This window comes from Sciurus carolinensis, chromosome 7 (assembly GCF_902686445.1).
Source record: "Sciurus carolinensis chromosome 7, mSciCar1.2, whole genome shotgun sequence".
Lineage (NCBI taxonomy): Eukaryota > Metazoa > Chordata > Mammalia > Rodentia > Sciuridae > Sciurus > Sciurus carolinensis.
In genome coordinates this window covers 17,284,971-17,309,903 of record NC_062219.1, presented here as the reverse complement: position 1 = coordinate 17,309,903, position 24,933 = coordinate 17,284,971, and the positions used below count along the sequence as shown (strand labels likewise).

The 24,933-nt window shown below is 42.2% G+C and overlaps 1 protein-coding gene across 1 annotated transcript in view; it reads left to right on the top strand.

Annotated features, from left to right (window-relative positions):
- Ust (uronyl 2-sulfotransferase) overlaps positions 1-24,643 on the top strand; it is a 268,302-nt gene extending 243,659 nt beyond the window's left edge. The window contains exon 8 of the mRNA XM_047558190.1: positions 20,832-24,643. Coding sequence (XP_047414146.1) covers positions 20,832-21,115 — 284 coding nt within the window. The 3' untranslated portion in view covers positions 21,116-24,643. The remainder of the gene's footprint in view (positions 1-20,831) is intronic.
- The last annotated feature ends 290 nt before the right edge of the window (positions 24,644-24,933 follow it).

Below are 24,933 nucleotides of genomic sequence, written 5' to 3'. Positions count from 1 at the left end.
AGTTCACCTCCTGTGTTAGTCAGCTTTCCATTGCTATTATGAAGTACCTGAGAAAACCAACCTAAAGAGGAAAGATTTGTTTTGGTTTCGAAGTTTCAGTCCATGATTGGCTGGTTCCATTGTTTCTAGACTGTGCTGAGGCATTACATCATAGTAGAAGAGTGTGGCAGAACAAAGCTGCTTAACTCATGGCAACCAGGAAGCAGAGAGAGAGAAGGAAGAAGGTGCCAGGGACAAGATATACCCTCCAAAGACATGCCCCAGTCACCTACTTCCTCCAATGAGGCCTTATCTTACAAAGTTATCACCACTCCCAACAGCCCATTAAATTCTGAACCAATTAGTGGGTTAACCCATTGATGAGGTTAGAGCTCTCATGATCCACCTTCCAAAGGCCTCACTGCTGCCTTTAGGACCAAGCCTTCAAAACATGAGTTTTGGGGGAGGGGGGTAGAAATTTCAGATCTGAACCATAACATCTGCCAAATTCATGTCATTTAAAAACCCACTGTGAGATACACAGCACACACCCACCACACACACACACACACACACACACACACACACACACACCTTTCTGGGTACATCTAGGATTTATAAAATATGTGTAGGTTTCTAGCCTTGAAATACTAAAATTCTATGATTCTGTACTTAACTCTTTAATAAGCACATTTTTATCTTGTAAACATCATAAAAATAGGAATTGACTTCCCAAGTCTGAATGCTTAGCCATTTGGAGCAACCATGCATATATGTAAGGTGGTTTGATTACGTGAAGGTAGCTCATAGATCTCTTCCATTACAGTGTAACTGTTCTTAATCTAAGAACAAATTCTCATAATTCTGCAATGGGCTGACATGCTCTCCTTCATAAGAGTCTCTGTAGTACATGCCAGGATCATGGCTTAGCCAAACCAGATGTGAACAGTACAGCTATTCTTATGTTGGAGTTTGAGGTTTAAATATGCATACTGTATTTGTTTTTAATTGCCTGATTACAGATGGCACCTTATAAAGTCTTCACGCTATGATATCTAGAGGTAATTGATTTATTAGGTTGGGTAGGTGTGGACAGTCCAAATTCTGCTCCACCAACCTCACATTCCATAGCACAATGCTGAAAGAATGTTAGAGTGACATTTGCCTGTTGACTTTTCCTGGTGACTGATGTGGGTCCTTTCTGAGAGGTAAATACCTGTGTGACTCAGGAGGGAGTTTAGGCTTTGCTGATGTTTTTTCAATAAAGTGTATTTTCAAAATTAAGCAACAAAAATAAAAGCTATGGATACTTCTTTGGATCCTACTAGCCATAACCCTGGTAAATATAAATTGATTGAGTTCTTATAAAGTGAATGATTAATTGTTGGAAAGTAGACAGATGTGAGAAAATGGAATGCTGAGGGCAATTGGTGTGCCTCTGCTCCCATCTGACTTGAACTGAACTGAGACTAACTGCTTGGATATCACTTCCCAGCTCCTCCACTCTGGTTAGTGTTGGTAAAGACCCACAACCAAAGTCAGTTAAGGAGCCAGAGCCAGATCTGGGCAGGTGTGTAGCCAGGCTGGGAGGGCAGCTGGCACAGGGGTTCAGACAGCCAGGGAAGGATGATGGGATCCGGCTGCTGGTGAGAGGGAGGTCCACAGCCCAGAACTGACCAGGAGCCACCTTGGTGGAATATGGATTCCACAAGCAAGACTCAGCAGCCAGGAAAGCCTGCTTGAATCATGGATGAAATCTCCATTTCACAAGGAGTGTGGGTGTTACACAGCCATATTCATGGGGAGACAACTATGTTCAAGAGTAGAGAACTCCAGAACAGCCTGCAGCCACACAGTGTCAGCCCTGTGAGAGCTGCAAGTGGCCGGAAGAGACTAGAAAGTCAGGCATGCCTTCTATATGTCCTGTGGGCTTCCACCAAGTGGCCGTGAACATTCTGGAAAAAAATGGGAAGGCCAATTCAGAAACATGAAAGGCCTTTGAGTGGATATGAGTTGTATGACACCAATTCATGGGCATCTTTGGGTCTTTGGACTCATAAATCAGTTCTTTGTGTTTTTTATTATTTAGTTAAACAGCCTGTCATTCCACAAGAAAGTATGAATTGGCTTAGACCAAATAATCCAAGGGTAGGTATGCCTACTCTGGAGGAACATCAAGGTAAGAAAAATATATGAAACTTCAAACTGTATTTTTGACACCCTAAGGCTCGTAAAATCCATCATGGATTGTATAGTTGTTAGTAAGCAAGAAGCATTTTGAAATTTTTATATAACTAGTAAGTACATGGGTGGATCAAGTTTATCGACAAGAGCACATGAGGCCTGCATGAGATATCTTTGCTTTCACTGAACTGCCAGTTCTTAAATTTTTGAAGGAACGGCACACCTAGAGGTTTTGATGTCAATGATTCCATGAAGTACTATCATTTATCCATCATTTCAATTGAATTTAAACTTAAATTCGTCTGTTTCAGTTGGCAAGATTAGTGTTTTTCTGGTTTAGTGGCAGAATATTGATGCTTCAAGGAAACACGCTGAACCAGATAGAAATAATAATAATAATAATATTTGTTGTTACTATAGTGTCAACCTAAATAACAATCAAGAGAAATTCTCTAAAGACTAATGATATTAATTTGCATAGCATTGCCATGGGAACTGCATTTCTGGTAAACTGTGAGTGAACTGAAAGAGATTGAGGCCAGAGGAAGTTTTTAAAAGCAGAAATGAGGAGGATTATACAAAGTAATTGAAACAATATAATCCCCAGCTGCCAGATTAAAGCAAGGGTGGCTCAAGTCTGAGGTTGGACAGAGGGTTGCCGGGCAGTGTCCTGGCAGGAGTATTTCCATGTACGGTTACTTTGGCCTTTGTGCTAGTGGTTCTAGCAGAGTCTTTGGTGGTAGTTGCTATCAGGGAGTCATGCATGAGAACCCTTCTTTCATTGCCTCCCAGATTAATTATTTTTGTTGGAGTTAACGCAAGCCACTCCATTTCGATTATGACAATTTTTCACTGGGAACTTACTGTTTCCCAGGAACTTTGTTAGACCTATTAGATTTCATTTAATCCTAATAATAAGCCTCTGATGTAGATAGGATAATTATGTCCATCTCACAGTTAAAGACACTGCCAACTTGGAGAAGATTCATAGGTCTATGGAGCTGGTAGTGGCAGAGGTGACCCTTGCCCCCAGAACTGGGTGACTCACAACCTCTCTGCTTTTTACCTCTCCACATGCTTCATGGGAACATGGGAACAGTAGAATCAAAAGCATGAAGATCTGGAAAGGATGGGTAGTTACTGACATGCAGGATGCTAGGAAATTGTATTCTGCTAAATTCCTTTTTTTTTTTTTTTTCTTTTGTGGTGCTGGGGATTGAACCCAGGTTGAACCCAGAGCCTGAACCCAGGTTGAACCCAGGCCTGTGCATGCAAGGCAGGCACTCTACCAACTGAGCTATCTCCCCAGCCCTTCTCCTACATTCTTAAGAACCCAGTGTTTCTGGAAAGCTCAGTTATTCTTTCATGATGATATTCATTGATACATTCTTGATGTGTTACTTTCTCCTAATTTTTCTGGGAGAAAGATTTTTATAGTTGGAATTGCTAAAATTGCTTTAATAAAGTACTTGCAAAAGACTCAGTCTGGTCAACAATAAAGCCATTTGTTCCAGTCATGTCAATCATCAGCTTTGGCTTTTGTAAAGGTTTTTAATGAATCAGGGAATGGAATTTTAAAAAGCAAACAATCTAAGGGAAACTGCTTATTTTTCTAAACTAGCAAAGCAAAACTGGGAAGGCTTGCCAGTTTAGTCGCTGCAAATGTCTGTTGGAGTCTTAAAAATTCTTAGATTACATGATTTAATCATATAGAACAAAACAGTGATTAGTGAACAGTTTTTAAAGTCTTTTTAGCATTTTGTCATTATTCTAGTCCCTTAGACATATTCTATGATGTGCTCACTTAAATTTATAGTGAGTTGACATTTAGTAAGATTTATTTTTAAAGTTTCTATTAAAATATATAGCCAACAAGAAATAAACATGGTTACCAACTAGTAAAATCAATTAAATAGTAATTTGGTCTTGTTCATCTTTTAAGAATTATTGGCTCTTGAATATTTTCACAAAGCCTTTTAAATATGATGAAAGGCTGTGAATATCAATAAGCTTGAAATCATCCCGTGTCTGAAAATATTCAGAGTCCTATTTTTTCTCCTTAAAATTCTAGCATTCTAGCTGGGTTCCATGGCACTTGCCTAATAACCCCAGTGGCTCAGGAAGCTGATGCAGGAAGATCGCAAGTTCAGAGTCAGCCTCAGCAACTTAGCAAGACCCTGTCTCAAAATTTAAAAAAAAATAAAAATTTTGAAAAGGGCCAGAAATGTGGCTCAGTGGTTAAGTGCCCCTGGGTTTAATCCCTGGCTATTTAATACATATATATTCATATTCTAGCATTCTTATTGTCTCCTATATTCATCTTTGTGTCTGAATGCAAGCTCACATTGTCTTCTGGTTTTTTGGTGACTGTAATGGAAATGACTTGTTTTCTGTTGCTATAAGGTGTAAGCTTGGCTATAAACTGATTTTACCTGTATTTATCATACATTAGGAAAAAATAGTTATTCAACCATCTATCCAGTTAGGAGATGAACTAGTGTTGTTACATGGAACTGAACCTAAGTCTAAGTGGATATGAAGAAACATGTTGCAGCCATTAATGTATCTAAATAATGAAGTCTAACTACCTCAAAGGCCGCACAGAAGCAGTGTGCCTAAAATCCTTGCCTAAAATCCTTCAAGGCATTTTTCTATAAAAAGTGCAAGAATTGGGACTCATATCTACTGCCACTCTGGAGAGTTGAACGTGAAACACTGACACAGGGCTGCCCTTGACCTCTGAGAGATGCACTGTGGGCTTGGCGGAGCAGGAGGGGGGGGCTCTCGTGCCACCATCCATCAACCTCACAAGGCACCAGCAAAACTGGACAGTAGGAGTGAGTCCTCCCCCGTTTCTCACCCCACCTCCACCATGCCCAAAACTCACTCCCTGCTGCTTTAGACTTTGTAGGAAGAAAGGGAAGGAAGGAAACAGAAAATTTCTGTGCTCCGAAGGGTTTGGCAAATATTCAGAAGGGAAGCGTGAAATGAAATCTACCAGAAGAAGAGCCAGTGAGCTTTCCCTCAACTTTTCTTCTAACCAAGAAGTCAGGCTTCCATTTTGTTGTCCCATGTTAAAACCCAAAAGTCATAATTGCATTAAGTAGCATTCAATTAGAATTTAAATTTTTTAGGTAGAAATGGTGTGTAAGTTTGTAGTGAGGCCCTGCTCATTCCTGGTAGCACGTTCAACCTCATCATCTTGAGCTCATTGCTAAAGGAGGACATCACACACACACACACACACACACACACACACACACATACATACTAGCATTGTCTTGACAATCTCTTGGGATGTCAGACACCTGTACATTTACATTGTGGGACAAGGTGAAGCACAATACCTATTGGAAAGGTTAATGATTCCATATGGGTCTTACAAAGAGCTCCTTTTGCAGGGGGGGGAGTTGTTTGTTTGTTTGTTGTTTTTGTTTTTGTTTTTTTTGCCAGGAATTGAACCCAGGGACACTTAATCACTGAGACACGTCCCCAGCCCTTTTTGGAGACAGGGCTTTGCTAAGTTGCTAAGGCTGCCTTTGAACTCACGATCCTCCTGCTCAGCCCCCAAGCAGCTGGGATTAGAGGTGTGCACCATCATGCCTGGCGAGCTCTGCTATTTTATGTGACATTTAGTAGATCAATTTTATAATTTAGGAGAGGAAGCAAGGACCTGAGACTGGAGAGCTGGCAAAGGCTCAAAATAACAAGGAATGGAATATTGCCACATTATCCAGTGCATCAGAAATAGTCAATTCAGTTCTTTCTCTAAAGAGAAATGGCGGGAAGGAGAGTCATTTTAGTATTAAACCCAGGACTCCAGATTTTTCAGCACGAGCTCTCACAAACACTGAAGATATGTGTTAATGAGGGAGTTCAGTCCCTTACACTTGGGGCTGTGAGGATTACAGACAGTCTAGCCAGGAGGGCACCTCAGCAGGGACCGAGTAAATAAACCACTTGGTAAATGCCATTCGAGAGTAAAGGTTACCAGAAAGTCATAAATCAACCAGCATGTCTATGTATAGTTTTGCTACAATCTAGGAGCAATTAGACATTTTTAAAATGTTTCTATAACTGTGCATGATTGGAAAAACAGGACCATGACCTAATGAACCAGTTTCTATTATTATAGCAAAATGAGATAAAAGTATAATATGCATTTAATGCCAGTTCACTTATTTCAGTTTTATACAGTTGTTTTCAGAACATCATGAAATTTCATTTCATACCCCAATGAAACTAAACTGTAATGGGTTACAGCTTTTCCACTTGTTGACTCTTCTCCTTTAAACATCTTTGATTTTCCGTCCTTTGAACAGATTCTTAACGAATGTCTTGAATGTCATTCAAGTTATCCTTTTCTCTGCTCCCTCCTCTGCCCGTCCTTAAAGCAATTTCTAAAGTGAACCAATCCCGATGGAACCTAATGATACCTATGAGCACATTAAAAATACATAGAGTAATACCTCTTTTTTGACTGTTTCCAGTCTACAGCATGGTCTTTCCAACATTGGTAGATGGTTTCTTTTAGTCCCCTTTCACCCCCCCTCTTATATGGGAAGGCTCGTGTCCCATCAGAAATGCAGCCTGGCCATCTGTCCTCTCCTTTCCACTAACATCACAATCTTCTGCAGCTTTTCTTAACCTTGGCCATGAAATTTCAGCTCAAGAAATCCTTCCTAACTGCCTTCATTTATGGCCTGCTGTTGACCTGACACCTAACACATGTCACAACCTGCTTTTTTTCTTTCATATGTCAGAAGAATGAAAAGGGTTTATTTTTCTTGTTAGAAGGAAGTTATAGGTCCAAATTAAAATTTATACTACAACTCAACCTTCAAAGATCTGTAAAAAAAATTAATTTTTCCTCCTGAATTGCATTTGCAAGTTTATACCATTTTTACAGTATGTAAATATGAACGTCAAACATTTGCACTGTATTTTAAGGTCTCAGCCATGGCATCCAGGCATTTTCCCTTCAGATGATTCTGGATCTATTGGCATTTCCTAGTCTATTTCCAACTTTGGTGAAATAAGCAAATGGAGCTCCCGTACACATGGACAATTTGCACTTGTGACTCATTTTAGAGTTTTACTTAAAAAACAATTCGGATGCCTTGTAAATGTACACACTGTCTTATGGAGCATGCAAATCTGATGTTTCACAGGGATAGGAGGAGAAACCGAGGCTGTTCATTTATATTCCCTAAGACCTGCTTCTATCAGAGTGCTACAGGTTGCCCAGAAGAGTCAATTTAATTTGAAAGTAGCGTTGCAAACTCTCCCAGTAGAATTGACAGCATCCTTGGAACTTCATTTCACACTTCCCTGACTTGGGAATGGTTATTTTGAGTAGCACCTCTCATTAACCTAACTTCTTAATGCCTGGGCAGGAGGTTAAATATCTCACTTATCTACATGTTCAGCCTCCATGAACAGCTACTCCATTCATAGCCCTTGAAGGGTTTATCAAAATTTCACCATGTTAAACATTCCAGAGAGAACATCTAGGTTGCTAACTCTTGGAACTCACTATGGGGTCACTCGTCAGGGCTGATGTTTGTGATAAACATTGTGTTAAAACAAGACAATGCAACAGACCAAATTCTGTTAAGGAAAATGCATTTAGGATTACCTATTAAAAAGGGAAAAATGGAATTCTTTGAGAGTCCTATGCAGATACTCAGTTCATAGACTTCACAAGTGTGCAAATATTTTTATCCCTTGATTATAGTCATGACATGGTATAATTTACTAAGAACTTCTTGTGCAGTAAATGTTTTTTGAGCAACTCATACCAAGTACACTGTTGTCATGGTTTCTGTTCTCACAGTCAGTGACACAGGATGTTCCAAAGGTCCCATGCATTGTGAAACTTTAGCAAGATAGGTAATGGATTGACTTTGGGGAATATTAAAGTAAATGTCTTAAAATTTAGGAAAATTGCACTCTATAAATTTCTAGATCTCTTGGAGCTGGCTGAATTGAAGACCTTAGCAGTGATAAGAAGAAAACTCACCACTCAATACCTAAAGTTGCCATTTATTATAGGGAAATAACCAAAAAAGGCATGTGATCACTTATGAACAGGATATACATCTCATTATTTACAGTCAGAAAGAACCCAGTTATCTAACAGCAGCAGACTGGTGATATGATTTTTAAGGCATCCATAAAATGAAGCATATAAAAACACAATGCAAAATATGACTTGAAATAATGGTATTGAAAAATGCTTATGATTAGTTAAGTTTTAAAAAAAACTATAAAACTAAACAATGTAATGGATATATTTTACAATTCATGCCTAAATTAAAATAAGACTAAAAGGAAATATATTGCTAGAGTAATCATCATGACTTGATTAAAAGTCATTTTATTTTCTTAATTTTTTCCCTAAGTTCTCAAAAATGTGTAGATGGTTTTGACCATGAATATATTTACTAATGTGCATTTTGTATGTATATGTGAGTATATATGTGTGTATGTATATATGTATATATGTCATCATAACCAGAAAAGAATCAATTTTTAATTTGTAAATTACTCTTTTATCTAAGAACTAAGGTTAAAACTAAAAGCTTATAAACCACCCAAAGGCTTTTTGATGACCCTATACATACTAGTGAAGTGCCAGAAGAATCTGGGCAGAACTGCTAGTTAATGTTTCTTTTTATCTTCTTTGTTCATGTGAGAAATTCCTTTCATCAGAATGTTCTGGTCTGTCCCTGAGGCGGGCCTCCATGGTACGATCCCAAATAAAGTAACGTTGGTACAAAAAATATCAAAAACACATCCTCAATAATAATTTCAAATAAAAAATGTATTTCCAACAGAAGCACAAGTATTGATAAAGTCTAGTAAGTCTTCCAGTTCTTTTTTTTCCCAGAAGTAGATGTCTTGTTCCATTGTTTGTGGTGTTGGAAACAGAAACCCCTCTTTCATAAAATGTCCTTCTTGTTCTGCAGACAGTTGTAATGGTAAGGTGCTATACTGAGGAAAGCATGCACGTATAGATACAGTAGTAGATATTTTCAAAGAAATTAACACCTTTTTGAGGAATATGGCCACTATGCTAAACTTGGGGAGAAATGACTTGGAGGCAAGTTGCCCTCTGCCCCAGTAAACCCAGGTGTCCGGAAAAACCGCCGGCTAGAGCCACCCACTTGGTGGGCAGTAAAGAGGCTTGAAGCTGATCCCTCTCAGTGTGGGCCTGGCGGGAGGAGCTCGGATGCTTTTTCCAGTCCTGACGTGCTGCACTCTAAGCTTGAGGATCTCCTGCCTCAGCTGGGGGCCACCAAAGCGTCAGAACCACAGCCCCCTGTGCCTCTGCAGGTGTCCAACTCCCCAGGTGACTGGTTGCACATGAAGCTTCTGCAGCAAGATGTTCACCTGGCCCTACAAAAGATAGACACCTGCAGCCATCAATGCCACCTCCTTCCAGCCCTGCTTCTTGATCTTCTGATGCTCCACTAGGAGAGAGGTCCTTCCTATCCCCAGTAAAGTGGGAACTCCCAGGTGGCCCAGGAAGTCATTGGAAATTTGTTTCTCTTATTATCGTTTACCCCTTCTCAAGGTGAGGGCCTGTATTTTCAGCCTTTAGAGGTTCGCAGGTTGCTGGGGTTATATCTTGTACGGTGTTTCTGAAAGGACATGCCTCCTCACAGGCTGGTGGCTGGTCAGCTTCCACCCTAAAGGGGCCAGTGCCCTGAGCCCCTTCAGTAGTGACCTACCCAAACAGGCCAAGTATCTTTTCATCCTGGTTCATTTTATTTGTGCCCCTTCTTCCAAAAATCAAAGCAAAGTGGGATCATTAGAAAGCTTTCATTCTCTTTCATCAAAGGGGCCTGGCAGTTTCAGGCATTTGGGGGGAAAAAATAGTAAATCATGTAACTCTCACTCAGCTAAATAGAGAAAAGTTTCTCTTAAAATTCAAAGCGATCTTGAACTATTTTCTAGGTATTTATACTTCCAGATCTGAAAAGAAGACTGAAAAAAAAAAAATCCCTCTGTTTACTTTACCAACCCTAAGCACGGAGGCAGCCATGAAGTGCTTTTTGTTCTTTTCCTTAATTGCCATACCTCCAAGAAGCTGATCTTAACATGCCATCGATCATCTGAGTGGCACATCAAACGCTGGCTCTGTCGGCCTTGCACATCACGAGGAGCCACGGTGACACACATTCATTTCCGCTGCAAGCAGCGGCAGGGGAGTCCGGCTGCCCTGCAGTTGTATTTCACGTGTTTGAACTGTGTGGCCTCCCTGCATAATTCAGGAAATGAGTTTACTCTATCTGTGACAAGCATCGTGTTCACACGGTTTCGGGAGCAGCCAGCATGGTGCTGGGCTCCGCAGACGCTGTGAGCATTTGCAGGTCCTGGGGAGCATGCGCTGGTGCTTTCTCCCCAGTTGCCTAGTGCTGCAGTCCCCTATACCTGCCGGCAACTTTCCTCACACCTGTCACTCAAGACAGTGCGCCTATCCCTGTGTGTTGGAAAGTCCTGGAAGTAGCACAGCTTTGCATTTGAAAGAATGCTTGCTAAAAAAGCAGGGCCTCTGGGTCGTTCACTGCCCAGTCCCTTGAAGGAAGGGCACCTTTTTTTTCTGGTGGCAAAATTGGGCCCCACGTCTGGTGGTTATGAAACTTGTATCCATTCCTTGCACATGATCTCTGCTGGACCAGTTTAAAACAGGTCCAGGTCGTTGGGGGAAGGGGGCTCTGGTCAGCACGGAGTGTGTGTTCACTTAGATCCAGAAAAGGAATGCCAAAGTCCTCCCAGCATCAAAATACACTGCAAATCAGTGGCGAGGTCTGCTTGTTTTGCATATGGTTAACCATCTCGGAGGTCATAAAAGGAGGCCTCTGTCCTCCGCTGCAGCAGCTGGGTTTACACAGTATTTCCAGATTGTTTATTCTGGCCCAGAGCCAGGGCAACATCGTTTTTCCATTATGCATGTTTGACAGATGAAGAGAAGTGGGAGGGGAGGCTCTAAGGGGCAGGTCTGTGATTTTCTTTTTATTTACATGAAAGGAACTTTAAAGAGTACTGAAGATTATGAACCAGTCCAAACATAAAGTCAGAGCCGCAGAGGTGGGACGAACCACTGCTTTTGCAAAATTATCCTGATCTCGGGCAGTCAAGCAGAATCCATTCAGGGCTTATATTATGCTTATCATACCTGTCACCACACTGTCTTGCTCAAAAAACTAGATTAGTGGTGAGTGATATGTATCATCATGCTCAGAAGTTAGAGTCCCAGTGTGTGTGTGGCAGTGCATTGGGAGGAGCCCAGGCCTTGGTCAACCAGAGTCTGTGTGGATTCTACTGGCCTGTGCATCCCAGGCGAGGGGCATGGTGCTGAGCAGAGAAGTATGTCCTGACCCTCTAGGACTTTCACTCTGCAGCTTGCCCTGTGACACCAGCTTCCTGAGGGTAATCCCAGCAGCCTACCCTAAGATCTTCAGTGAGGAATGTTCAAGATTGGCCGAAGGGCCACCATTTAAATTATCTCCATGGAAAAGCCCTGGGCACAGGGGACAGGTGGATGTGATCTGAATAAGTGTTTTGCTTCTCAACAGAACACTTTTCTTCTAATAATTGAGAAATAGGGCTACAGTTGTAGCTCAGTGGTAGAGCGCTCGCCTAGCTCATGTGAGGCACTGGGTTGGATCCTCAGCACTGCGTAAACATAAATAAATAAAATAAAGGTATTGTGTCCATCTACAATTTTAAAAAAATTTAAATAAATAAAAGAAAATAGAGAAATAGCATTAAAAAGTACCAAAAGTGCTGGCAAATTAAGTCACTGAACTGCATACATATAGCATAATTGGATCACACAGACATCTTCTGGCCCAACAGTGCTTGGATTTTCTTTTAGTTATTGGCTACAGTGAATAATACACACGGCACCAATTCACTAGCTGCTGGGTGGCAGTGACATATATCTTTCTATGTAGGTATTTATGTTCATGGCATAACATCCCTTATCATGGTATTTCTTAAGCTTTGCTAAGTATGTGTAAGCGATCTGTCACCATAACATAGTGTTCTTCAACAGAGTGGCTAAGAAAAGCAAATATACTCCCTGTCCAGAGCAGCCTGCAAGCCAAACCTGCCCTATCAGCCTACCCTCAAGAAATTCAACTCCTAGAAATAGAAGGTTTGCGCAGGGAGGACCCTCAGCTAAAGAAGGAATTGAACACAATGACAATGTCAAGTCAACACCAACAGTTGCCCTTTGGGATTTAAAATCGGGTTTCAGTCAGCAAACATTGATGGAGAGTCGTATGTGCCCAGTGTGAAGCTAGACATCGGAGGACTGAAACGAGAAAGACACAGTCCCCTTCGTTCTGCAGACATTTTTGCTGGCTGGCAAGTTTTTCACCAGATGCTCCTCGACTTACAAAGCATTCCCCTTGAGTTAGAACACTCAAGCCCTTCTTCTTGACCCATCCCGGTAGTGCCAGAATACACACCAGGCAAGGAGAAGTGGGTGGTTATAGATTTCCACTCAATTTGGAAATGAGCAGCCTGTGATGTAGCAAAAAGGTGCTAGAGTGGACATCGGAAAGCCCCTTTCTAGTCTCAGAACAGTCACTTACTGGCCTTGCAACCCGACCCCTGTTCTGACCTTTTAGGCCCTGTGTTCCTGCGGGTGAAGTGGGTGCTGTGGGGGTCATGCAGGGCTTGGGGAAAGCACATGGACCCAGGAGCCCTGTGCAGATCAGGGGGTGCAGTTCTGTTGGGCGGGTCAGGAGGAAGGTGGGATGACCGTGTTGGTGATGCCCACAGCAGCCCCCTGTTGGCCTCATTCTCTTCTTGCTTTGGCTTGGATTTTCTTTACCAGCATTGGGTGATCAACCTCAGATATTTATGTTATTTGGGATTGAACTGGATCCCCATTCAGGAACATAACTATAGAGCATCTGCCACTGGTTCCTCAGGGAGGGCACAGAGCCTGGAAAAGTCTGTCCCCACATAGTCCTGATTCAGGCTGACTAGACATGTCTATAAAGAAAAGCAATCTGTTTTGTATTAGAATAAAAGGGTCAAAGGTTGGGTTCGCCTGCCCCTTGTGAACATTTCACAGCTCAAAACCAGTGTCTATTTTGAGGAAATTTTCTGCAATTACCACAAACATAACTAAGGGAGTTATTTGACCAGTCCCTCAAGATCAGTGTAAAAAATAAAGAAAGAAAGAAAGAAAAATCATAAGCATCCTGAAACCATAGCTTCTTTTTGCCAAAGTGTGTCTATTAATTAAAGGATGGGGCAGAGAAATACAACATGGCCTAAAAGCAACGAACTGCGAAACTCAGCAGTGGAATACACAGGCCCCAGTGGGAGCCAAAGAGTCCCAGATTGGAGGGCAGACTGCTTCCTGCTCGGGACCCAGCACTCCAAGTCCCCAGAGTTTCTAGAAAGAACATTCAGATGCTGTCTGTGTCCCCACCTGGCTGACTCTGTTCACAGACACAGACAAGCCCTCTCTGCTTCTGGCAACACACTCTGCCTTCCAAGACGCCTTCGGCCCGCTCAGGAAGCATGCTCAGAGGATGCAGGGTTCCCCAGGTGCTGAGCCCTGGAAACACAAAGGCAAATGGGGTGCCAGCCCCTGTTGCTCACCCTGTGTCAGGGCTCCATTAGGAGAGCCGGGAATGAAACCTGGTGTGAAGGACACAATCCAGGGGAAATGTTTAAAGGGTTGATCGTGCTGTGGAGGCATCCCAAAGTTTTCCGTTCTTTGGTGTACACACACACACACCCTGTGCAGAGCTCTCAGAGTTGCACACACAGCAAATCTTCAGGATCCAATAGTTAAGAAGGACCCAGCTCTCTGCAGAATATTTAAGATAAGCCCATCAGGCTTGGTATCTCCAGAGTGCAAGTCCATCCAGCAAACCGACCTTCTCTGCTCTTTATGGGTATGAGACCTGGGAGGGAGCCTCCCCTTAGACTCCATTTGACCTTGAAAGGTGAAGGGCTGAGGACTTGGGCTCATTAGTCAAACCTCTCCAGACCCAACCTCTGACTTCTCCACTTGCCAGTTCTGTGGACTTAAGCAGGCTCCTAAATCCCAGTGTCACATCTATAAATTATGATGAGAAAAGACCCAATGGCATTGGGAGTTTTGTACAGATTAAATGCATGTGTGCGTATCTCACAGTGCTTGACCCAGAGGAAGCTGTCAAAATGTTTGATGATGATCGTGGTGGCGGCAGATCCCAGTCACTGCCTGTAACTCCTGCATCTGGTGCCGGACAGTTAATTAATATCTGCAGAAAGAGGAGAGGAAGGTGGCATTAGGCACACCAAAGGGGCCTAATTGAAGCCTTGATTTTGACATGAAGACCTTGCTTCCTAGATTTATGAAAATAATTGTAAAACCTTCAAAGCAGAATCGTAAAACCCAAATTTCTGTAGCAACCTGTCAGGTAACATAAAAGAATAGACTGGCACTCAGGGTCTGAGACAAACTGGAGCTCCCTGGCCTCTCACAGGGGCAGTCACACTCACGTTGAGCCCCGAGGCCTTCCTCTGAACGAAGCCAGGAATCCAAATTTCCATGTGAAATGGACCAAGTCTTGTAACTAAGTCCATGTCTTAAAAAAACACCGCACGGGCCAAGCAACACATTGCCTGCCAGTCGACTCTCGGGCTTCCTTCTTGCCACTCCCACCTTTAATGGAAGGGGCTCTGTATTTGTCCCTTCCTTTGAAAATATTCCTCAGTGGGCACAAGAGACAGGTGCCCCTTGAAGTCACCTCAGCTCCTGCTGGGTTCAGGATGCTCATGGGGTGCAGTCTATACTTCTTGGAGGTTACCTTCTCAGTCCTTGCCCACTGGACAAGGGTCCCATTGCTTCCCAAAGGATTCTAAGGGTAGGTGTAGATTTTTAAAGCATAATCATTTGGGACTGAAATAAAGACTGTCTGCAAAATATCCTAGCAACTTCCTCTAGAACTGCCATTGTGGTGATCTGCAGAGAGGCCAATTCCATAGTTCATGTGGCTTTGTTTTGTTTGGAGGGAAAGTCTAGCATTTTCCAAAAATGTGGAACACTTAGCAGTGGAATGACTTTTCCATAGCACTGATGACTGTACAGCAGGACACATAACCATATGTCTTGGAAATGGGATTCAAAAAATCATCTACTTACTATATAAGGTAAACTGCCCACTGGTCTTTCCCTACAATGGGGATAGTTTTCTGTGGGCTCACAGAAGTCCACTGGTCATGGCTCAGTGATTACAGTCAAGGAAAACCTCGACACAAAGGGGGACCTGGATTCCAATTCCCATCTGTCACTTACTTGTAACTATGACCTTGAGTAGGTCATTAAATCTCAGACAACTTGTTTCTCCATCTGCATGATACCCCAGAGTTATTAAGAATATTAAGCAAAAGAGCATCTATGTGAGCATAACCCAAACCCATAATCCACGTTTCCTGTCAGTGTTGGCTGAATCTGATTCTCTGCCTCAGCAACACAGCCCTCCTTCTGCCACGGCGTAACCCCTGGCAGCTTCATTAACCTTCTTGCTCAATTTGGCAGCTCTTTGGAAAACAGATGTCAGAGAAGCTGTAATCATTTCACATGAACTTTTGGTTTGTGGTCCATGGTGGTGTGAGAACTAAAGGTAGAGATTGGACGATGTCCCCAGAGAGTAACAGGGGAAAGGGGAAGGTTAGGATGACAGAGGAGGGAATGGAGAGAAGGGGAAAGGGCCGCCAGAGAGGTGGGACGCCTGGAAGAGCTGTACAGATGTGCAGGGAGGCGGGGCATGAGGATGAAGCACAAGGCCGCCAGAGCTGCACGGTCGTGTTGAGAGGTCGTGGGAAGGCCTGGGATTGCCTGCTGAGTGCCCAGCAAGGAAGCAGGGGTCATTGGAATGGAGTCATGAGGGAAGAGAAAGCAGGCCTCCATGGCTGGGTCCTGCGTGGAAGTTGGAAATTTGGTGATAGCCAGTTCAGACAACAAGTCGGGCTGTGGCTCAGGGGACAGAGAGAAGAGGGAGGGGCGTGGAGACAAGGCTTTTCTTTAGAAGTACATGTGAATTTTGATGAGGAGGAGCCAGTTGAGAGAGAGAGAGATTGAGAACGAAGAAGAGAAACAGAGAGAAAGGGAGGATGGATGGGTGACGCAGGAACTGGATATTAATGTAAAACTGGAGCTTGGTTAAAAAAAATAATGCTGTCATAAGATTCCTCTAACCAGCTGCCACTGTCCCTCAGATTAAATAGGAGATTTAGGGAGGGGGCTAAGATGAATAAAGAGAACGAAGGAAACTGATATACACTTGGCAATCTTTTGCTATTCAAGAAAGAATCTTTTAAAATTCTTGTAGCCAGAAATTTAAAGTCCCCTTACCTTAAAAGTCTGTCCTTTGTGTAGTTTTCTAGCAAACAGAGGGCTCCAACCTCCTAGTGTGTGTTCTGACCAGCACTATCAAATAGACAATAGAGAGTGTGGCCACTTGCAATTAAACTTTGGTAGGAAAGATCTCTAGGAATCTTACTAAAAGTCTCTCGATTGCTTATAAAATGTAGATAAAACCAGGCAATAGAAGGGGCGTGGGATCTCCCAAGCCAGTGCTGTCCAGGAGGAGACTTGATGGACATACTAGGATTTCAGATACTGGTCATTGTGAGGTCTACTTCTCCTAAACTCAGTAGATCCTGAGTTTATTTATTTTGACTGGGCTGGAATAACTAGTTTCCTACTAGAAAACTATAGTTGAAAGTTCAAGCTAAATAAGGAACCCAGAAAAAGCGTCCACCTCTGAGGTGGAACCGAGACACCCTCAATGGTGCTCACGGTGGAGGGTCTCAGTGTGAACTCTATGGGCACTGACCCTTCTTATCTGGCCCAGAGATGGTCTAGTCCATATTTTTGTTCGTTTGTTTGTTAATCAACCCTCTTCTTCCTCCAGTGTATAAATTCATTAGCCATTCCCTCTAAACACCCCGCCCCCCACCTGTTTCCTATGAGATCGGCTCTAAGTCTACGCTTCCCAGTCTGTGTGAAGAAGATGCCAGGCCCGACTCTTGATCTCTGTGCTGCATGGCATCATGGAGGGACATGCTGCTGGCCTATCCTCAACTGGTAACAGCACAGCAGTTGACATGCCGAAACTCCTACCTCTGCAGACTTCTAACTGCTTGACCTTGAACAGGCAGGTCTTGCTCAGCCTCTGTTTCTAAACTGTAGTGTGTCTCTTCTCTCAAGGGGTGAGCTCTAAAATGTGATTATGTGCTACCTATTACATATGGGCTTCCCTGAATCCTCCCCATGCTCCTGAGCGATAGTCAGGTCCCCAGGAGGATCCAGAACCTCTACCTGGACTTTTTTTTCAATATATTTTTTAATTGTAGATGGACACAATACCTTTATTTTATTTATTTTTATGTGGTGCTAAAGATCAAACCCAGTGCCTCACATGTGTTAGGCAAATGCTCTACCACTGAGCTACAACCCCAGCCCCCTCTACCTAGATTTTTGAAGAGTATTTTCAGATCTAGCCAGACTAGTAAAGAGTTGAACACCTAGAATGTGCAATTGTCCCCCGAAACCCTGAATTTACTCTTAAGGATATTATTAGAATGTTGCAAATTCCATTACAGCCTTTCCTTATGAAAATTGATAGAAGATATTTCCCAATGGTTTCATAACAAGTACTTGTGGACAGATTGTCTTATATCAAGAAAAACATAATATATTAAATCCTTTGCTAGCTGCTGGAAAGTTTGGAGCCAAACTATCAACCTGCTTCCAATACAAGTAGTTAGAATGTCGCAGCACGTGTTGTGTTCTTGCCTTTGGGTTCGAGGAGCTAATAGGTAGCACACATATGACTCTGCCTGGGTTCTAAACTAATGGGATATAGATACAAGAGACGGACAGGTTCAAATGAGTGAGGTGGGGGTTGGCGGCTTGGTGTGGCACATGGTAACATGACCTTATGACTGTCCTCCCCTGAGCAGGATGTGAATCTCTGCAGACAGAATATTCAACCCAGAGGAGAAACTGTCTCAACCCCATTTCCCCCAGTGCACAAATTCAACAGCCTGTGTACCATGCACCCGGCTTATTGCCGAAGGACAGTGGGAGCAGGAGCGAGGAGGGCTAGTCTAGGGGGATCTCTCTATGGAGAGAGTACCCCCCACATTGGCTTTTCTCCTTTTCTTCTTTCCTGTCATCATTCTCCCTTTGCTTTCTTCCCTCGACTATTCACTTAACAGAAACATATTTCTGTAAAATTCAATTCTTTTTGGAATAGGTTGGGTCACACTATTAATTTATTAATTATTTATTAATTTATTAATTCATTTGTAAATTACAGGAATCTTTTTTTGTTTTTGACATGAGATAACCAAGTCCCGCCCAATTTTATTTTTTGAGATGTGATCTCAATACGTTGTCCAGGCTGGCCTCCAATTCCTGGGGGTGAGCTTTCCCACTGCCTCTGCCTCCCAAGAATGTAGGACTCCAGGCATGTGCCACCAGGCCAGGCGTTCAGCCAGTTTAGAGTACTCTGAGGACAGGATTGTAGGAGGCTGTAGCTGATGGAATTACTGTTTCCTACTTCTGAGCGCTTCACTTAAAGCTCTTTGTGCTTTGTCTGTCTTATGAGCTCTTGTCACTCTGTTTTAAAAACACAAAGGGAGCCAGGCTTGGTGGTGCCTGTCTGTAATCCCAGCTACTTGGGAGACTGAGGCAGAAGGATAACAAGTGGGAGGCCAGCCTGAGCAACTTGGTGAGAACTTGTCTCAAAATCAAATTTTAAAATTTTTTGCAAAAAAGGTTTGGGGATGTAGTTCAGTGGTAGAGGACTTGCCAAGCATGCGTGAGACCCTGAGTTCAATCCCCGGTACCAAAAAGAAAAGAAAAAAAATCCACAAAGGGATACCTATAGTTAAGGTCCATGAATGTGCCCCCCCCCCAGATTAGCTAGAGTTTATTTCTGCAGAGAAGACAGATACAATGAAATGTTCCATCAGGAACCCATTTTAGAAGAGTAACAAAAATTCTAGAGCTGGCATATCCAGATGTGCATTACACTTTCCAGGAGAGACGATTTGAAAACCAATACCCTTATTTCAATGAGGTCAGTACTACCCAGGGAATTTTCTTAATTCCTTCTTTAGAATTAATATGAAAAGTTTCTCAAATAGCCTCAAAAATGAAAAGTGTTTGTCCTTTCTGGTCAATCTGATCCTGGAAACAACTAGTTGTATTTAGCAAATCATGTGTCACAAATTTTCATTAAAAACAAGAACAGCAAAAGAAAAATACAGGGGCAGATCATCATGACCTTGGATTTGGCAACAGTTTCTTAAATATGACACCAAAAGCAAATGTAACAAAAGAAAAAAATAGAAAAATTAGTCTTTATTAAAATTTAAAAATCTTGTGCATCAAAGAATACCATCGACCAAGTGAAAAGACAACCTTCAGAAAGAGAGAAAGTATTTGAAAGTCATATATCATGCATGTGTCCATCAAAAATAGCCCAAAGGTAAAAACAGCCCAGTATCCCTCAGTAAATGAATAGATAAATAAATTGTGGCATATCCATACTATGGAATATTATTTAGCCATAAAAAGGAATAAAGTGCTGATCCACACTATAATCTGGACGCACCTGTGAAAACATTATGCTAAGTGAAGTAAGCAGACCCAAAAGGGAAATATTGTACAATTTTACTTATATAAGGTGCCAGAATAAGCAAATTCAGAGATAGAAAGCAGATTAGAGGTTACCTGGGGTAGGGTGAGGAGGGGAGGGGAATTATTGTTTAATAGGTAAAAAGTTTTGTTTGGACTGATGAAAGGATTCAGGAAATATTGGCAAGGGTTGCACATAGTGTAATTAATGCCACTGGATTATGCATTTTAAAATAACCAGAATTTTATCTTATATACATATAACATTTTCATGTTATTAAGGATTAGTATCAAATTAAGCACATTTCAGCTATATATAGCCACAATCAAAACATTAAAAAATCACAAGTTTAAGAATATATTTAAAAATCTTAGTCTTTTATTTCCTTAATACATTGAAATAGTGAAATGCTAATTGATTCTGTATCAAAATAAACTTTATATTGATATTTAAATTTAAAAAAATCATTAGAAAGCAAAGAGAGCTCTTGTGTGCCTCTTTCTGAAGGCAGAGAACCCTTTATTCGTGAATCAGGAAGAGGGAAAGCAGGGAGATCACGGGTTTAAAAGAAGAAATAACTTACAGTTAACTATTGAGTCGTGGTCCAATTGCATGGTTCCTATCCCATGAAAAGGAAACTTTTTTATTTACTGTATCTATTTTATTTTTACAGACTGCATTTTGATTGATTGTACACAAATAGGGTCCTTCATTTCGTTTCCATGGTTGTGCACGATGTAGATTCACACCAGTAGTGTGATCACACACGTACATAGGGCGATGACGCCTGTCTCGGTCCACCACTGGTAATTTGTATTGAGTCACCTGGGGAAGTCTTGCCCGGGTGCTGAGAACCGCCTTTGCCCGCGCTGGGACGTGGGTTCCTCCTGCGAGCTGTGCAGGCGTGCAGACCCGCCCCCTCATTGCAGACCCGCCCCCTCTTTGCAGACTCCGCCCACGCGTGCTCACGTGGCCCCGGTTCTCTTCCAGAGCATAGGAAACTTGGAAACATGACTGTGACGGTGAAGAAGACTGTCCCCTCTCCCGAGGCCGTGCAGATCCTCTACCAGCGAATGAGATACGAGTACCAGTTCTACCACTACGTCAAGGAGCAGTTCCACCTGCTCAAGCGCAAGTTTGGACTCAAGTCTCGAGTGAGCAGACCCGCCCTGCGGCCGCAGTTCTTCATCCCAACCCCGCTGGAAACCGAGGAGCCCATGGACGATGAGGAGCAAGACGACGAAAAGTGGCTAGAAGATATTTATAAGAGGTGATGCCGGCACTGCATTGCTCCATGGCTGTGTCTCCCTTTTCCAGAAAGGTTGTTTTGTTTGTTTGAGGAAGAAAATCCAGAAGGGACTTAAATTAATGCTTGGGTGCATTAAAAAGAACAAAACATTCCCACATGTTGGGGTCATTGGGAGATGCCCGGTTTTGCGGGTTTTATTTGTTTAATTTTATTCTGTGTTTTTCTTTGGCTCTTTTGAGCCTTTCCCAGGTACACTAGATGGCTCCATCACAAGGCGTCTTGTCCCAAAGTAGCTTACACAGCCCCACCCCCCTGTACATAGCAGAGGGGGAGAAATATATCCCACAGCCCAATAATTTATCATTTGTAAAATGATTTGTAAAAATCTTACCTCAATGGCAGAAGACATCCAGACTTGTATGTTGCAGTAGAACTACAAAAACCACTTCAGAGACCAGGGAGTCTGCTCTAGAAGAAAGAGAGGGAAAGGTAAGGCAGGAAAAAACATCAAAGGGAGATCCCCGTGAAGTGGTTTCTACCCACATGGGTAGCATTCCATCTCTGCCCCATCTCAGGGGACACTGCCATCAAGAGCAGTGTACTTATCTCTGAAAGAACAAATTGTCTTGTGCCACATCCCCAATCAATCAGCACCTGAAGTACCTTTCAAAGTCAAAGTGCATGGTCAAAGTGCATGTCTCCATTGAGACGTTTCATTTCCAAGCACCATTCTGAAGACTCAAAGTTGCATAGCAAGGAAAAGGATTTGTTCTCAGGACAGATCAAAATCTGGGGGTCATGTGACATCAGGAAAAGGGCATGAGTGTGTGCTTTGCATCTAATCTGAACATCCCTGTCCCTAGCATTGCTTTCAATGAAGTCCCAGGAACCATTTTAGCTCTGATGTTGATGCCAGGAATTCTAAGCCTGACCACAGACAGTGCATAAATCTCTCAAGTCCACCCCTGGCCAAGTCGGGTCTTGCAGAACCTGGTATCTTTTACCTCTCAGGGGACCCCCAGGAGGTCCTATTTTTAGTAACAAGGGATCCTGAGCTCTGTACAGACAGCACTAGAACTACAGTCTCGTTTCTTATGGAACTGTTTGTTCCTGAGGACCCTTGCCAGGGACATCAAAATGAGAAGTAAGACTTCTGGGTAAGAGACTGATTGACCAACTTTCTGAATAAATGGATGCCCCTCGTATGATCTGAATAGACGTTGGCCAGTTCCATCACCCCAAAATAATCCTCCTCTCCACTTCCCACACCCCCACTACCTGCCCCCCATAAGCAAAGTCTTGGTTCAATCGTTAGAAATCAATTCCTTTGAATTCAAAAGTACTTTCACTCTTATAAAACACCCTGAGAATACATGTTCTCCTGGGTAGATGATGTACAGCGAGTGAGGAACCCAAGATGCAGCGGTAGTGGTGTGAAGAATACTTGTGACAAATTTTGCCTGCTCCGTGCTTTCCCCTAGAGCCAATTCTCGAAGAGCACTAGCAAAGTACTAGCAAGTACTTAATAGCAAATAAGACTCTGGCTTTACACGAGCTACACATTTTCTGCTTTTCAGAAACCAACAAGTCTCTCTAGAATTCTTTCTTCCTTCACTAAAACTGGACAGGAGCCAAGATATAAAGCAAGTCATTTGGAACCTGCCGAGTGGGCGCTGAAGTCACTTTATCATGAGATATATTAAGAAGGCTCCAGCCCACAGGCACCCAGTGAAGGCAGGGACCACAGAGGCAAGAAATCTAGCATGTGGCCACTTGTGGGCCTCCTTTCTGCCTCAGGGAGTGGAGCAGCCAAGTGAATAAGGGAAATGTTCTCAGAGGAAGAAGAACCCTTTGTCCTGTGCAGAGAGACCAGGGCCCTCCCATTAGGCATACTTCGAAAAGCAACCTGGAAAACAGCTATCATGTTCAAAACAATTACAAGAACTGCTGCCCGGTATGTTGTGAGTCATTTCTATGAAATTACACTTAAATAATGAAGATTAGTTTACACACTGTGCAGTCTCACAATCTGAAATAAAGTTGCGTTGGCTAAGTTTTCTCTGCTGTTGTCAGAAGATTAGGACAATTGGTCACTCAGAAAAAAAACCCTCTTTCTGCCAGTTCACATGGGCACTTGTACCTGTGTGTTCAAAGGCATTTATTTTCAGCAGTGATCTTTGTAACTCCATGACAAAAGGTGCCAACTGATTTACTTGCAGGGCCTTCTTGTTATTTTGTGTCAACAAACAGTCTCTAGGTCCTAAAAGTCAAGGCAGCCATCAGTTTCTTTGGCACGCATGACAACATTTCTTTGGCCCCGGGCCCAACATAGTTTGTACTTCATGAAATATATTGTACATTTTACATAGTTTAATTTAAAAAATACATTTTAAGCTAGTTGATCTTTGACTGCCTTATTTATTATAACCTTTCAGCACATTCCAAGGTTTTAGTTACTCAGGAAGGAGTTAATTAAAATGATTTTATTTTGGTCTGATGGATGTTTTTTAAAAGGAAAATTATTATTATGAACCCTCAGCCTACTTTCCTTGAGTGCTATAAAAGTGCTTGTAAATCTTTTTTTTTTTAAAGAAGAAAGAAAAAAATGGTGTTTGACATTGATGGAAATTCAAAAGTATATGTGGAACTGAAACATTAGCTTAGCTAAAATAAAAGCAATCTGTGTTTGAGATGAAGTGTTCCTTAACTTATTCATTACCCATATAAATAAATGAATATAAGTAAGTTGAAATTTTTTCCATTCTGTTGATAGCTAGAAATAAAAGTGCCTATGGTTTCTCACAGACCCCTCAACCTTCTTAATTGGCAAAGCTCTTTTCCTCGAGATGTGATTTCGAAAAGATGTGTTTTTGAAAAACTAACAACTTTCATTTGTGTAGCTATACAACACCAAAAAAAAAAGCAATTAAAAAAATCAGCTTGTCATTCATTCATCCAGTTGTGTTTTTAAAATACCAAACAATTGGTTTTATTGCTGTTTCCACTGGTAAATTTTGTGTTAGAAGGCTACATCAGAATCCTCAGTCTCTGATGTCATGTGTCTAGGCTGCATGTCTACAGACAGGTAGAGAAGGAAGGGCCGGCCCCCCCATGGCCCTCCTTGTGTAAACTGGATGTTTCTCACACACAGCCTCAAAAACTGGATAATTCTAACCTTTCACGTGAATGACCTTCATGCAGAAATGCCCACCCTGGGAAATTTCACTGTTGTAGTCTAGAATCTACAGAGAAAAAAAAAGGGAGAAACAGAATTCTCATGCCTTCTAAATGTTACACACTACATTCCAACCACATGTGACTCTTTTGTTAAAAGAATCAGTATCTTGGTATTAGATGAAAGAGAAGTCAATTTTGAGGGCTGGGGTTGTAGCACAGTGGTAGAGCGCTTGCCTAGCATGGATGAGGCACTGAGTTTGATCCTCAGCACTGCATAAAAATAAATGAATAAAATAAAGGTATTGTGTCCATCTGTAACTAAAAAAAAATTGGAAAAAGAAAAGTATTTTGATAATGATGTGATGTACTTCAAATAAGAATCTGAGCATCTTAAATACAGTAAGTTTTGACCCTTTGCCACTTAATTTGTTCTTCTGTAACCGGATCAAACGAGTTCAACTAAAAGAGATTTAAAACCCCAAGCGCTAAACAATAACTGGGCTGTAAGCTGGGTGTTTATGGTGCATACCTGTGACCCGGGAGCTGAAGCAGAAGGGTTGAGGCCAGCCTCTACAGCTTACCAAGACCCTGTCTCAAAACAATAAAAAGGGGTGGGGACAATTCATTGGTAAAGTGCCACTCCCTGGGTTCAATCCCCAGTAGCAA